At 36.3% G+C, this 15,157-nt stretch overlaps 2 protein-coding genes across 47 annotated transcripts in view; one reads left to right on the top strand and one right to left on the bottom strand.

Annotated features, from left to right (window-relative positions):
* Positions 1 to 15,157, top strand: part of NRG4 (neuregulin 4) — a 121,746-nt gene that overhangs the window by 62,894 nt on the left and 43,695 nt on the right. For all 42 annotated transcript variants that reach the window (XR_011526700.1, XR_011526691.1, XR_011526722.1 and 39 more), the window contains one exon: positions 14,315 to 14,464. Coding sequence is in view for 21 of the 42 variants with exons in the window: in XM_070574360.1 (XP_070430461.1) it covers positions 14,315 to 14,464 (150 nt within the window). In the remaining 21 variants the exon portion in view is untranslated. The remainder of the gene's footprint in view (positions 1 to 14,314; positions 14,465 to 15,157) is intronic.
* Positions 6,666 to 15,157, bottom strand: part of FBXO22 (F-box protein 22) — an 86,725-nt gene continuing 78,233 nt past the window's right edge. For 3 of the 5 annotated variants that reach the window (XR_011526589.1, XM_070574088.1, XM_070574102.1), the window contains one exon: positions 6,666 to 7,343. The gene's annotated coding sequence lies outside the window, so the exon portion shown is untranslated. Of the gene's footprint in view, positions 7,344 to 7,611; positions 7,743 to 14,287; positions 14,485 to 15,157 lie in introns of those variants that run through there. The other 2 variants (XR_011526587.1, XR_011526588.1) reach the window with 2 other exon arrangements.

Here is a 15,157-nt window from a genome sequence, read left to right as displayed (position 1 = left end):
TGTTCCCTGGGGCCCTGCAAATTAGACTGACAAAGACAAATTAGAAGGGGAAAAACAAACTGAAGTTCATTAACACATGTGTTGGGTTTACATCTGAGAGTACTGAATGATGAGTGGGGTGGTTTGAACTTGGGGCTTATATAACATCTGAACAAAGAACAATGTGTAGAAAAGTGACAAGACAAAGCAGATGAAATTTTAGGATTTCAGGGTAGCAAACTGTGGGAAGTAAATATATGGAGAAAACTAATGAAAGATAAGGGCTAGTTAGTAAGTTTTGTTATGTAGATTCCTCTAGTGTCACCTCCAGCTTGATAAGAGTCTAGAGTTGTCTCCTCTGATTAAGAATTATCCTGACCTTCCTGGTAGGGGCAAGGCAGAGAGTTTCTCTTGTGTCTGCTGCATCTTAACTGCCTTCAGCTGAAAATAATCCTCATGTCAAAGTAGCATATTTTGGGCTGGCATATTCTGCTACCCTTCATCGCTCTTGGGGAATACAGAGTTTTCATAGCTGACTTCCTCCTGTCTTGATTTGGAGGTCTGAGGATTGTTTAGGATTTGAACAGACTTTTGCAGGCCAGGCTTGTAGTTTCTATGGTAATAGAGTCTACTCAGAAACTTACTAGAATCTAGATATTTCCCCTCAATTCTATTTTCAAGTAATCAAAGCAAAGATCTAATATGAATGGCTTTTAACTTTAAAAGTAAGTCTTTCATGTGATGTCTTCTTCTCATCTATCTCTTCCCTTCAAATTTAACAGCAGTTACCTTGAGGCCATCTGAAATAATAGGCTTGGTTTGGGAAGGCCACTTGCTTAATTTGATCTTTGCCTCTGAGTTGGCCTCCATTGTCTGGCAAAGATGAATAAAAGGCCTGGGACACAGTCTTATCTCATGCTAAGATTATTCCTTAGCAACCGTCTCCTACCATTGCTTTGTTTTTGTTACAGAATATGTTGGGATTTTAAAAAATTGATAATAAATGTATGTGGTCCAACAATCAAGCAATAATAAAATATATACAGTGAAAATTGTTTCCACCTCTTCCCATGACATGTCTATTTTCTACTCAACCCTAACAAGTAACCAATTTTAAAAGTTTATTGCCTATCTTCTAACATATATTTGTGCATATCTAAGCCAATACCAACCTGAAATCTTATTTATTTTTTTTTAAAGGTTTTATTTTTCCTTTTTCTCCCAAAGCCCCCCAGTACATAGTTGTGTAGTTTTAGTTGTGGGTCCTTCTAGTTGTGGCATGTGGGATGCCGCCTCAGCATGGCTTGATGAGCCATGCCATGTCTGTGCCCAGGATTCGAACTGGCGAAACCCTGGGCTGTCGAAGCAGAGCGTGCAAACTCAACTACTTGGCCATGGGGCCTGCCCCTGAAGTCTTCTTTTTGATCAATTTTAACACTGTTTTCTACTTGGCTGTTTTCACTTCATAATACATTTTAGAGATCTTTCTGATGTGGACTCAGTGAGCTGAGGAGTCGAAAGAAAGATTTCTTGCACTCTCAAGGTCTAGTAGCAGTGCTCCTTTATTCAGAGAATAGCATGGGGACAGGACCCATGGGCAGTGAAGAGCTGTAGGCATGGGGACAGGACCCATGGGCAGTAAGAGCTGCAGGCATGGGGACAGGATCCATGGGCAGTAAGAGCTGTAGGCATGGGGACAGGACCCATGGGCAGTAAGAGCTGCAGGCATGGGGACAGGATCCATGGGCAGTAAGAGCTGCAGCATGGGGACAGGACCCATGGGCATTAAGAGCTGCAGGCATGGGGACAGGACCAATGGGCAGTAAGAGCTGCAGCATGGGGGCAGGACCCATGGGCAGTAAGAGTTGCAAACATGGGTTGAGGGTTGGGCTAAATTTAAGGCATAGGTATGTGAGTTATCTCTTTACAAGACAAAGGAAAGATTATGTAAAAAAGTCATAAAAATGGTATCAGTGTAGGTGGAGTCTGGTTATTGGGTGGCCCTATAACTTTAGATAAGAATCAAATCGGATCAGGTCAGGACATTCTATGCTTCCCTGAGGATGATATAGATAGTAAGTAGGGCAGGACACCTTGGGCTTTTCTCCCTGGGGCAGCCTTGATCTTCATCATTTCCATGGCAATACACAGAGTGCTTTATTACAACTGCATAGTATTATGTTTTATGCAAGTACTGTGGTGTGCTTAACCCTGTTGATGGACATTTGAGTGGTTTCTCATCCTTTAATTACCTCTTTCTGATAGTTGTGCCTTTTATTTCTATCTTAGTAATTGCATAGTTAGGACGTTTGGTGCAATAGTAAATAATAGTGATAGCAGTGAGTATCCTTTTTTCATTTTGACTTTAGTGGGAATCCCTTTAGTATTTCCACCAGTAAACCTGATGCTAACTTTTTGGCTAGGATAGATATATTTTATCATGTTTATTAAGTACCCATCTATTTCTATTTTGTTGAACTTTTTTTTTTCAGTTCTTGGATTTTTGTCTTCTTTGTTTGTTTGAGACTTCACATTCTCTGCTGAGATTTTCATGCACTCTAAACATATTTTGCTTTACTTTGGCAATGCAAATAATCCATAACCAATCTATAAATGAAAATTTGGGTGAGTTTATTCTGAGCCAAAATGTGAGGACCATGGCCCGGGGCCTTCGTTCCCAAAGGAAGGAAGGGCACCAAAGAAGTGGGGTGTGTAGAGTGGCTATATACCCTCAAAGGGGATGTTTCACATATGCTTGAAATGTCCCTTTTACAATAGTCACGAGACTGCTCTGTCAGCACAGCAATTGATGGACACAGCAGGTAGTAGGTCTGCTGTCTCAGTGGACACAGCAGGGTGGCAGGTGTGTTGTCTCAAGCTAGGTGATCACAGGTGAGCACAGCAAATCAGTTCCTAGCCTAAGGAAAGATGCTTATCCTTAAGGAAATGCCAATGTTGGGGGAGTTGCACCTTTATCTTAAGGGCATTTGTTCTTGTCTTTGGGACGTAGCAAACGCTTAACCAGATATACAGTGCAGGCTCAATGGCCATGTCAGGCCCTTTTGGAAAACACAAAGTCAGGCCAAATTAGGTTTACACCAAATGGCTTCCTCATATACTCCAATACATCCTATTGCTCGCCATTTCTATTTGCCAACTTCATTGAAGATAATTATATTAGCAGCTTAAAAAATTCTACTGTATTAGTTCCAATATCTGATTTATCTTAAGTTTGAACTCAATTCATCTTCTTTTCTCTTGAAAATGTTTTTTTTTTGAGGAGGGCGGGTTCTTTGTATGCTACATAATTTTGCATTGTTTCTTGGACATTATGAATGTTAAATTCTAGATTCTATTATTTTTCTCTAACGAGCATGTTTTCCTGTGTTTACTGCAAACTCTCTCTCTCTGTGGTAGCTGCAGTCTGTTCTGATATTTGTTTTCAGTAAAGTTGTTTTGAATCTGTTCTGAGCATGCATGGTTCATGGGTCAGTCAGAATTGTGTGTAGACAGAGTCTGGGGATCCCCTCTGTCAACCCACAAAAAACAGAAACCAGTTTAAGAGGCAAAGCATTTATCTGAGATCAAAGAATTGCAATTTGGGCACCACAGATTCCAGCTGAAGCCCAAATAGTGTCCCGATTACAAGGTGAAAGAGGGGGAACTTTTCTGAGAAAAGAAAATGGGGTAATTATATGAAAAGAGGTGGGGCGAGCCCAGTGGTGCAGTGGTTAAGTTCACACGTTCCACTTCGGCAGCCTGGGGTTCACTAGTTCAGATCCTGGTGAGGACATACACACCACTTGTCAAGCCATGCTGTGGTAGGCGTCCCACATATAAAATAGAGGAAGATGGGCACGGATGTTAGCTCAGGCTCGGTCTTCCTCAGCAAAAAAAAAGAGGAAGATTGGTGGCAGCTGTTAGCTCAGGACTAATCTTCCTCAAAATATAAATAAATAAATAAATAAATAAATAAATAAAAATGATCTGAATTGAGAAAAGCCTTAGTTATCTACAGAGTTTTTCTTGAAGCTGTCTAAATTCTTTAGGTAATTTCTCAAGTTCTCTTTAGCGGGAATAAATGCAGCCAGTTATTATTACCCAAGTCTAGCTAAATGTATAAGGATCCTGACTGGTGTAACTTGATTATTTTCTGCAAATTGCAAAGTTCTCTGTTACATGCAAATGTCCCTTGGAAGATTAACACTTTGGTCATTAGTATTACTTAGTAGTAGAAATCAATTTATCAGAACTGAGTGAAGTGTCTCTGAGGGATGGAGGGGGCAGAGAGTGATCTGGAACATGGGATCTTGCCCAGATATATGTGCACTAGGATATCCTAAGTACCTTTGAAGGCTCTGGGCTCTAGGAGTGGGTGCCATGTGGCAACAGAAAACTGAAAAGTGAGGTGAAATGATACCAAAGATAACCTCGAAATACTTTGCCATCTTGTTTGGAAATACTCTAGGTTATGTCTGACATTCATACTGAGCATACCCTTCCTTATACTTTCTGTTGGTTTGCTATATTTGATTATACTAAATAATATCAGTGGGAAAAAAATCCCCAAAGGGAAAATTATCTATTTTAAATTTATCAAATGTTTTTAAATCCATCCCTACTCTTCCTACTTTTTCTAATCTCCATTTTCTCTTTTACTATCCTCTGGAGTCCAGACATTTTAGAAAAGCTGACGGTTTCTTATGTGCTTTGTAAAAATTCCTTGAGATGCTTTAATTTCAGTTTATTTCTGTTCTGAAACTAATTTGTTTTACTACTGAACAGTTTTTGTTGTCCAGTTCTAGATTGTGGACTCTTTTGAGGTAAAATTCTTTGCTTTGAACATGCTATAAGATTATCAGATGGAAAATAGTAAAAACAGTCAATAAAAGTCAGATAATACTTTAGGCACTTTACATATACCCACAAATATTTTTCATGAAAAAATTATTGACATCAATAAAATAATTCTGAAAGTCTTACGCATGGTAGCTTTAAGATTTATAAGCTAATACTAAGTGGCCTACATTACCACTTGCTGTGCAATTTCAACGGAACTCTTTGTAGTTTTATCTTATTTTGTTTTAATAAGAATTAATTAAAATTATTGAGAATGGGTATATAGAGGAGGCAAGAAAAATATGTGATGGAAGGAAGAATAATTTAGTAAATTTATTTTGACATACAAAAGGCTAAATATTAAAATGCAATTATATTCAGCTTTATTGACCTCTTATCTAAGTTATTAATATAATACCCCAAAATGAGGAGCAGCCCAGTGGCTCGGGGGTTAAGTTCACACATCCTGCTTCAGTGGCCTGGGGTTCACTGGTTTGGATCCTGGGTGCAGACCTATGCACCTCGTGTCAAGCCACACTGTAGCAGGCGTCCCACATAAAACAGAAGAAGATGAGCACAGATGTTAGCTCAGGGACAGTCTACTAGAAAACATAATTATGGTTGAAATAAAATGTTTGTCAGAATAATGATTTAATTTAATTGAACACGGTTTTCATTTTTCATAATTTTTAATAATATGCAGGAGTAATATTAGCTTATTTGATTAGTAAACCTGTATAAGTTTAGGAAAAACAAACCCAAGTGGAATAAAATGTACACTTGTGTTATGCTTAACACTGATAAAGAAAAGATATAGCTGTTTTTATTAAGCCATAATTATTAAGCTAGTCTTGTTTATCAAAGATTTACTCTTATTAATGTGAACTTGGATTTTTATCTTTTTTATTTTTTTGAGGAAGACTAGCCCTGAGCTAATATCTGTTGCCAATCCTCCTCTTTTTGCTGAGGAAGACTGGCTTGGATTTTTAACATGTTTCTTAGTTTCAGCAAGAAGAATTTTAAGTTTAGCACATTTAAAGCATTAGAAATTCAATTTCCTATTCTGAGAATTTTAGGAATATTGAATTTATATAAGAGTTTATTTGTCTCTATAAGTCAGTCAGAACAGAGCTCCTTGATTTAAGATACCTTGTACTAAAATTTTTTAAATATCCCCTGGAGATAGAAAGGCATTTCACACTCAGAATGAGAGGTAAAGGCCTTTCTAAGTTTCAGAGACATAGACACAGAGAGAGCTTACAGCTTCAAATCTGTAACTTAGCACAGAGGGAAACACAGAAACATAAAATCTCATTGGTCCAAATATCAATGAGGTATTCTCCATCCCAGTGGCTCTGAAATTTTTAATGGATTTGAGCTAAAAAATAGACAAATTTTTTATAAAACTCTAACAAACCAGATTCTCTGTCTCTTTCACCTAATAGAGAATAGATCTCTATCATCCATTGACAGAGATCATCAGATTGTTAAACTATAAAACCAAACTCCTTATAGTTGCTCTTACTAATTGGAAATAACTTATCAGAAAGTGAACCAACAACAGCAAAAATCCCATAAAACTAGTAGGTAGGGAAAAAAGCTAAAGAAATGGAGAGCTAGCAAATTTTAAGTTCTGTTGCTACTTGGGATTCACCTCTGGGAGCCAGGAAAAGACATGCCTGGGCTTAAGCTGACCAGGAGGTGCACTTCTCTGACAACTCCATTTATCTAGCTCTATCAGATGAAGCCATCTCAGTTGATGACCTTCAAAACTGGTAAAAAATACATTTTTATCAAAAGGAAAATCATGGTTTTCTTACAAATATAAAATGAACATGTGTCAAAGATATATTTAACTCATTTATTAATAAGGGAACCAATAAGATATTACAACTGAATCAAAGGAGAATTCAAACAACACACACATATTTGGGTGATCAGACATGTTGAAATGAATTTACAAATAGATACTGGTCAATATCCACAGGGCAATCTGTTGTATTATACTGGACAGAATTTGTTTACATGAGAATAAGTTTTATACAATTTACAGAGTTGTAAAATAGCTCAAAGACAATGAAAAGCACAGGCCCCTTTAGAATCAGATAACCCAGAAAGGTACATTAGACAGGACACCTAATAATCATTCTGTTACTGAAACCAAAGCGGGTTCCCTCCTGGAGAGTTAAATCAGACTCTACACCAGAAGTAGTTGTCTCACAAAGTAAAGTATATTTGCAGCAAATAAGAGACCATGAAGAATCATTTCCAAAGTCATGGCGTCCTGAACAAAGGGAAGCAGGGACATTTATTTTGGATGGGGAATGGATATTCAAAAGGGAGAGGAGGGTATTCACTTGCACAGACTGAGTTGGAAAACATGCTTCCACATACACTGCAGGTTACGGTAATAAGGCCCAAGCTCCTCCTGGAGAGATCTCAGCATTGAAAATAAGGCCAAGGGCATAGGCGTAGCTCTCGTGGTGAGGCTTGGTCTGGTTCAGGGAGGTTGGTGATTGCATTTCCTTAAGATAACAAAAGGAAAAAGAACAATTTGGAAAAACAGTTAAAATATCCAAACCCACCTTTGAGTTCCTTTGGGTAACTAGTTGGTGACAGTTCTTGTCTATTTCAAAGTCTTTCACTAGAAACAATCCAGATGACAACCCTTTCCAGTCCTTGTCCTCATGGCCAACTTAGACACAAGGTCAGGCAGCCCCTAATCTTTCAAACTTCCAGTGAGAACTTTCTGGGTTCTTGGAGCAAGGGTAGGGGAAAAGGGTTTGTCTTTACCTGTCTTTGCATCACTAGCTGGATGAGGGTTTTCCTTGCTGCTTGACTTTCCTCCATGTATCTTGTGATCACCTAGGAGCCGTGGAGGGTGGCTTTGTGATAGGAGGAGGTTTAACTTGGCAAAGGGACATCTGTTGGAATAGTTACCCAGAGTGACTTAGTAAGCTCTGGTTCCCTGAGCCTGATCACCAGGATTCTCCCAGAGGGACATTCCCAAGAAGTATGCAGCCACACAGTGACAAGTTCAGACCAAGGAAGGTCCCTGATGCCTTGTCTGAGGCCAACCTCTGTCCCCTATTCACAAGAGTAGCAGTCCCACTGTTGAATAGGTGGAAATCATCTCTTGTCAGGTGATAAAGACTGATTTTTGTTTAAGAGAGGGAATTTAGGGGTACAAACATGTAATGTATGAAAGGCTAGTTATATGAAAGTGAAATAATTGAGGTTAAGGATTACTTACAATTGGAAAATGTAAGAAAACCAACATTTATTGTGCTTCTGCATTTGGCATGTTGCCTCTTTTAATTGTATTTGTGTCTTCAGCAGTTTTGCTGGACCTCATTGTGTGTTTTACTAAATTCAGTTTCCAAAAGGAATTGTCTGGATTTTATGAGTTGTTTTATTAACCACAGAAAATTTTTAGGTTTTCTTAAGGTCAATTAAGGTTGGTTCTTGATACTCTTTTTAGATAAGACTTCTGTCTTTTCATCTCTAAATTTAGTAGAAGGTTGTAGTTGAAAGGAAAAAAGTTCAAAATAGTACTGTGATATTAATCAGAACGAAGAACTCTTTACTTTGACTTTTGGCACTGTATCATATGCTTTATTAAACATCTGGATTTAGATAGATCTTTAGAACACTTTTACAGAAAGGAAATAGCCTCGAAGCTTATAATAGAAGAACAGTTGCAAATACACAAAACAACCACTCTATTTAGCTGTGCATTTTATCACTTTTCATTTTAGTAACCTTACTTCTGATAAAGAATTTTCATCAGTATTCTCAGCAGAAACAACTGATATATCTTTCTTGACCCTCACCGTGCTTAGAATAAAACTTAAAAAGGGATAAACCTTCTTGAAATCTCACATTTTTCCAGATCACACACTATATCAAACATGGCAGGATATGGTTTTGAAACTGTGGGAACATATCTCTTCTCTTAAGTCTACTTGTTTTTTACCTGAGTTTGTCTTACTGATTTGTGTCACTTGTCCAAGAGTAGAAACTACTCTTCAGAACTAACTCAGTTTAGCTCATTGCTGTTTTAGGAAGCAGAATGCCAACGAAAGACAACGCATACCCTACTTTAAACCTTCTTTATTGCATAATGAAGTCATATCAGATTATGCATTTGCTTCTGAATTTTGATTATCCTCTTAGTGTCTTTTTCAGCCTTTGGAAAGCAGCTGAAAAATATCCCAAATTCTCATCAGTAAGGTTTCATTTTCAACATAGGAATGCTGTGCAAAGTGACAACTGTGACTTTTGCTCAGCTCTAATACTTAAATTCCTTTGTCAGGAAGTGAACTGATGCTGACTTCTCTCTCTTATTTCAAGTTGGGGCATGAGATTTTTCACTGCATTAGAAGGTTGTTCAGACCTGAAGCCTGGGAAGGTAAGATGCCAGTATGAATACTGTCCATTTAGAACTTGGTTTGAGTGTCTAGTGATTTAAGAGCATAAGTATTTCCGGCTGTTCCTGGTTTATAGTCTTGATGAACCCTTCAAGTTTTACCAAAACGTGAGTAGGGAAAAATGTCCATAATTGGAAGGCTCATTAATATAATTTATTATTTATAAATTTTAACTATAGTTTTATATTTAGTCAAATTATTACTTAAAGGAAAAAGTGACATACACCAATTTTTATGTATAAATCTTTGTATATACAAATATATATATTTTTTATACCAAGATCATAATATGATAGACTGTGAAAAATATATATGTGCTTCTTGATTGTGGTCTTTTTCTCTCTGATCATTTTTTTTAAATAACATACTTTATTTTTTAAGAGCAGTTTTAGATTTCCCCTCTGATCATTTTTTTGAGGCAGACAAGATAGGGAGAGCAAAGACTTGAGACACTTATTTTGTTCATATGGAGAAAGAAGACAACATTAAGAAAATTTTTTAAATCACAGAGTTTTACCTACTTACTCTGGTGAACCAAGCAGTGTTCTTTGAGTCTCTCCCAGAAAGTCTTCCTTGGAGAGGACTGGCCAATGCATGCATTCAGTAATGAAGGTTCTGTTTTACACCACTGTTGCTTACCCTTATCATTTGTTTACATGCTTCCTTCATTCACTGTGCTTTAGCTTCTATCAGTAAATAAAATGTTTCAAATTTTCTCAGATTTGCTTAAGCTAAAAAATTGTAATCCTTCACAACAAAACCATAAAAATACCCTACATAATAACAAATACGAATTATTGTCTATGTAGAGTATTTTATCTATTTAGATATAATCTATAGTCCACTTTAGCATATGAATTATCTGGTTAACATAGTCAATCTTGAAAGACTCTAACAGATTTTGGTTTTTCACTGGACTTCGATTATACTTACACATTTGAAGTATAATAATTATTGGTTTTTAATGGTGCTAATATCATATAAATATGACATTAAACAACAAAATTTTTTCAAGATTGAATATTAGTTGAGTATCTCTAGATACTGTTAAGAATGTAATGCTTTGTGGAGTTACATTTATGTCACTAGCTAATTAAAGAGGGAAAGGTCATGAGTCAGTCTTCCCTGAGTTCTTGGCCTATAAAAATCTAGTAGAAGTTTTGTAGGATGTTGGCACGTTTGTGTTTTGTTATATGGCCCTGGACTACTAAAGGGATCCAAGCACACGTTGTTACTTCATGTTTCTTGAACACTCTAATAGTTTTATTTTATTTTTGTTTTTACCATTTTTCCTGAGTTTCAGATTGAACTTTGATTACTAGAGAGTATTGGTCAAGTAAAGTCATTTTTGGCATAGGCCAATATTATACTTCTTTCCAGGATAGATTAGCCCAAGTGAAGTGTCATTGACATTGAGTCTCCATTTGGTTGGTGAACTCTTTGTAATACAAAGGTTTCTTGTTTCTGAGAAATATTTAATAATAATAATAACATTTATTGATCACCATGCTCTTAAGCTTTTCTGGCTGTAGTTTTTCTTAGGCTTTTTTTTTTGGTGAGGAAGATTGGCCATTGAACTAACATCCACTTCCAGTCTTCCTCTTTTGTTTGAAGAAGATTGTCCCTGAGCTAACATATGTGCCACTCTTCTTCTATTTAGTATGTGGGATGCCGCCACAGCATGGCTTGATGAGCAGTGTGTAGGTCTGCAGGTGGGATCCGAACCTGTGAACCCTGTGCTTCCGAAGCAGAGTGCATGAACTTCACCACTACGCCACCGGGCCAGCCTCTTTCTTAGGCATTTTATTTTCTGTAGTCTATGAAATGTAAACATGCCCTTTGTAAAGTGCCTACTTTCAGTCTCACTTGTGTGTTTCAATGTTCAAAGCACTTTTAGACATTGTTTATTTGATTCTGACAATAGCTCTACGAAATAGCTAAAGGTAAAGCAGGTCTTGTTATTTTAATTTTACAGCGTCTTAGAGAGGTTAAGTGACTTGCCCAAGGTCACACAGGCAGCAAGCACGAGAGTGGGGTGAAGAAACCAGTTTTTTCTAGTTCACAGTTTGGTACTCTTTCTTGAAGCTAAATGGCACTCTGTTGGTTTACATGATTAAAGACTTGGTTCTTTTATCATGCTAGCAGTCTCTAATGTAACAACTTACCTTGAATGCTGTAGAATCTAATGAATTTATTTCATGTACAGTGTACTAAACATAGCTCCTGGGTTTAGGGACAGATTGTTGGTGGTATTCAGCTGGAAAAATCAACATATATACTTGGGTACTGAGTTTTGGAATTTCTCACCTAGTTGAGCATTTGTACCAATTCCGGCATTCATCTTTCAGTTCCAGGAGAGTGTGCGTGGTCTGTAGTGCTTAGTCTTCACCTTATTACGTGGCACAACTGTTTGCTACTTGGCAGTCTGTACAGAAGTGAGGTCCCATGCAAGACAGTTACATGAACACTGAAGGCTACTTAGTTCTGCATAAAACGCTGGTACAACATCTCACCTTTCTGTTTTGCTTCAACGAGTACTACCAGTTGTCTGTCTAGATCTTAATTCACCCTTATTTACTGTTAAAGGAATTGACTACATTTGCCTGAAATTTTATATTTGTGTTGTAACTGAGGTCGTAACATTTTCATAAATGAGCTCAAGCTTTAAACGCAGAATCCTTGTACACACTCATTGATAGGCTGTATTTACTTTTTTGTATGATAAATATCTAAAAATTTAAAATTAATTTTTAGGTTAGCCATTCCTACTTCTTGGATAACATAATATTTAAATTTCTCTTTGCCTTTCTCTAAATTCTGATTTGACTAGTTAAGAAATAACAAGATTTGACTTTGCTTTATTTAAAGATCCCATCAGGTTTTTGCTTTCCCGCAAGAGCATGTGTTTGCTTTGTCCTGCTGTACGACAACAGAACACCACTAGTGTTGATTAGTTTCCTTTATATGCCTTTTTCTGTTTGCTTACAAACTGATCTGACCACTTAGCTTATCTTTACACCATTCTCTTGACGGCTTCAACTCAAAATATTTATCATCTAGGTAAAACATTTATAATTAGTTACATCAGCGAGTTTGTCATCTTCTTCCTTGAAGTTCAGTCTTACCTAAACTTGATCAGCCTTAAATTTGAGTAATGAGTTTTTAGCGTTTTAAAAAGAAATCTTCCTTATCAAGAATTATACTGTCTCATTTCAGGATTTATTTCTTTAGGGTTCTGGTTATCTTTTCTAGGATGGAAACTGAACCCTATTTTGACATTGTTTCAAAACTTCAGAGTTATTTTAAAACTATAATAGGAATTTCTCTCGGTGGTTTTTGCATTCTATTTTTAAAAATTAGAGAAATTAGAGGAGTTTTTCCCTTTTTTGTCACTTTAGAGATACTTTTGCAAACTAAATTTAGAACCTGTTTTTTTGTTTTGTTTTTTACTGTATGGAATGCCCCTTTCCTTCTTTGGTTATTTTGTGATGACGTATGTTTTGATTTTTATGGCAGTCTCTGTGTTGACTTTCTGGTGTGTGTGTGCGTGTGTGTATTTATCTCCCTTTTTGGAATTGGGATGTGGAGCTAGAAGAGAAGCAAATTATTTTCATTTAATCTTTTTCCCTTCATACTTTAACCGACTTAATATATGGAAAAATAGATTATTTAGACTTTAAGTAATTGTGTTTTCCCAAAATATTTTTACTTCCATTTCAGTTTATCACTTATATTCTATCCTTACTTTTCCTTTCTGTCTCCTCAACTCCATCTTTACAGTAGATTGAGAGAATCGAGACTATTTCTTTGCTCAGACTGACACCCCTAGTGGAAGCTATAACCAGTAACACCACTGACTCACAATGATTAGGGTTTGAGGTTCATGAAGCATCTTTCATATGCTCACTGAAGTAAAATTGATCCCTTGTGCTATATCTTGATGCTCTTTTCTCTTATTAATTTGTATTCTGCTTTATTAGCCTTTCATAGCAGTGGTAAAGCTTTGTTAGTAAGTAGTTCACATATAACTTTCTAGACCTGTATCCTTGTTTGTCTAAGGTGGGAGAAAAGGAGATACAATTTCTTAATACTTCCTAAGCTGGAAAGAGGTGAGAAGGAGTTAGCAGAATCAGTGTTTCTATTTTTGGTAATATCAGCTTAATATATATATAATTTTTTACACAGAATTATTGCTAAGTGTAGTTTATTCCATAACTTCTTGGGTTGCTTTATAAACAGTAGTGTATATTAAAATACTATTCTTTATTTTCACTGCAATTGTGAAAGAATGAAATTTGTTTGGTGCCAAACTGTCATTCTCTTAATTCATATCAATCTCTTTGTTTTATAATCCTTTGAACACATTAACAGGGAAAAAGGAACTGATTGGTAATACCAAATATTATGGTTCTTTGTCATATAGTTTTAAAGAACTGAAAGTAATTGGCTTTAAAATGTTTGGCTGGCAACTGAAAAAATATTCTAGAAAAAGAAAGTAATAAAGTAGGGAGTAGAACTACCAGATAGTAAAACGTACTATAAAGCAACAATATTGAAGCAGTATGGTAGAAGCCCAAGATTAGATCATTGAAGAATAAGAAGAAATGCTGTTACTTATTCAAATTTGATGTATGTTAAAGGAGTCACTGTTAAATAGTAGGAAAGGAAATGATTATTTAATAAATGGATTTGGAATAACCAATTAGCAATATTGAGAGAAAATACATTTAGACCCACATCTACACCAGATATAACAAAATAAATTTCAGATAAATTTAAGTGTGGATAATTATATCATTGAAAAATCTAGAAGATAAAAGGACTGAATATTCTGTATCTCTGGAGTTTCTAAGTAGTTAGAAAACTGGAAAAGGAAGATAGCAAAGATTAGACTGTATATGCTAATTTGTTTTATAGTAACCGTAGCTCTGTGAGCATGCCTATTGTATGTTCAAAATCTGAAAATTAGTCTCCTTTTTTCTTTATACCAGCTGGAAACCATTTGCTTTCTCTATTAGTTAATGGAAGAGAGAATGCAATTCTTTATCTAAAGTTTTATTCTGTAGATGCGTTGAAAATTATACAGGAGCTCGTTGTGAAGAGATTTTTCTCCCAAGCTTCAGCATCCGAACTAAAAGTGACCTGTTTGCAGCTTTCGTGGCATTGGCTATTCTTCTAGGAACTTTTATCATTGGAGCCATCTACTTCCTTTGCAGGTAACCAAAATAGAAGCATGCTTTTAAAAAGAAAAAAATAACGTATAAAGTAGTTATTCTACTAAACGATTGATATGCCCTTTAGTTCTAGATATTTTTCCAGATGACGTTTTCTGTTTAGAGTTATATCTCTAATATAGTTATTGTTATTAAATTAACAAGTCATTTTTTGAAAGGATCTTAAGCAGTCTCTATTTGTTCTTTGTTACTGTCATCATCATTATTTACCTTGACTTCTCCAAACTAGTAAAGTAGACCCACATTCACTAAAGTAATCATTCCCAAAATACCTAAATATTTTGGCTACGTCCACTTAAAATACATTTTGAGGGGCTGGCCCAGTGGTGCAGAGGTTAAGTTCACACATTCCACTTCGGCTGCCTGGGGTTTGCCAGTTCGGATCCTAGGTGTGGACCTACGCACCACTTGTCAAGCTGTGAGGTGTCAGGCGTCCCACATATAAAGTAGAGGAAGATGGGCATGGATGTTAGCTCAAGACCAGTCTTCCTCAGCAAGAAAAAAAAAAGACGATTGGAAGCAGATGTTAGCTCAGGGCTAATCTTCCTCAAAAAAAGTAATAAATTTTGCTTGTGAAAGAAAAGAACAACTTACGCAACACCGTAAATATAAATTTAAGACATATGGCTAATATCTGGGGTCAATTCATTGTGTAGTCCCTACTATGTGCCAGGC

The sequence above is a fragment of the Equus przewalskii genome, chromosome 1 (assembly GCF_037783145.1).
Source record: "Equus przewalskii isolate Varuska chromosome 1, EquPr2, whole genome shotgun sequence".
Lineage (NCBI taxonomy): Eukaryota > Metazoa > Chordata > Mammalia > Perissodactyla > Equidae > Equus > Equus przewalskii.
This window is presented reverse-complemented; position numbering and strand designations above follow the sequence as displayed.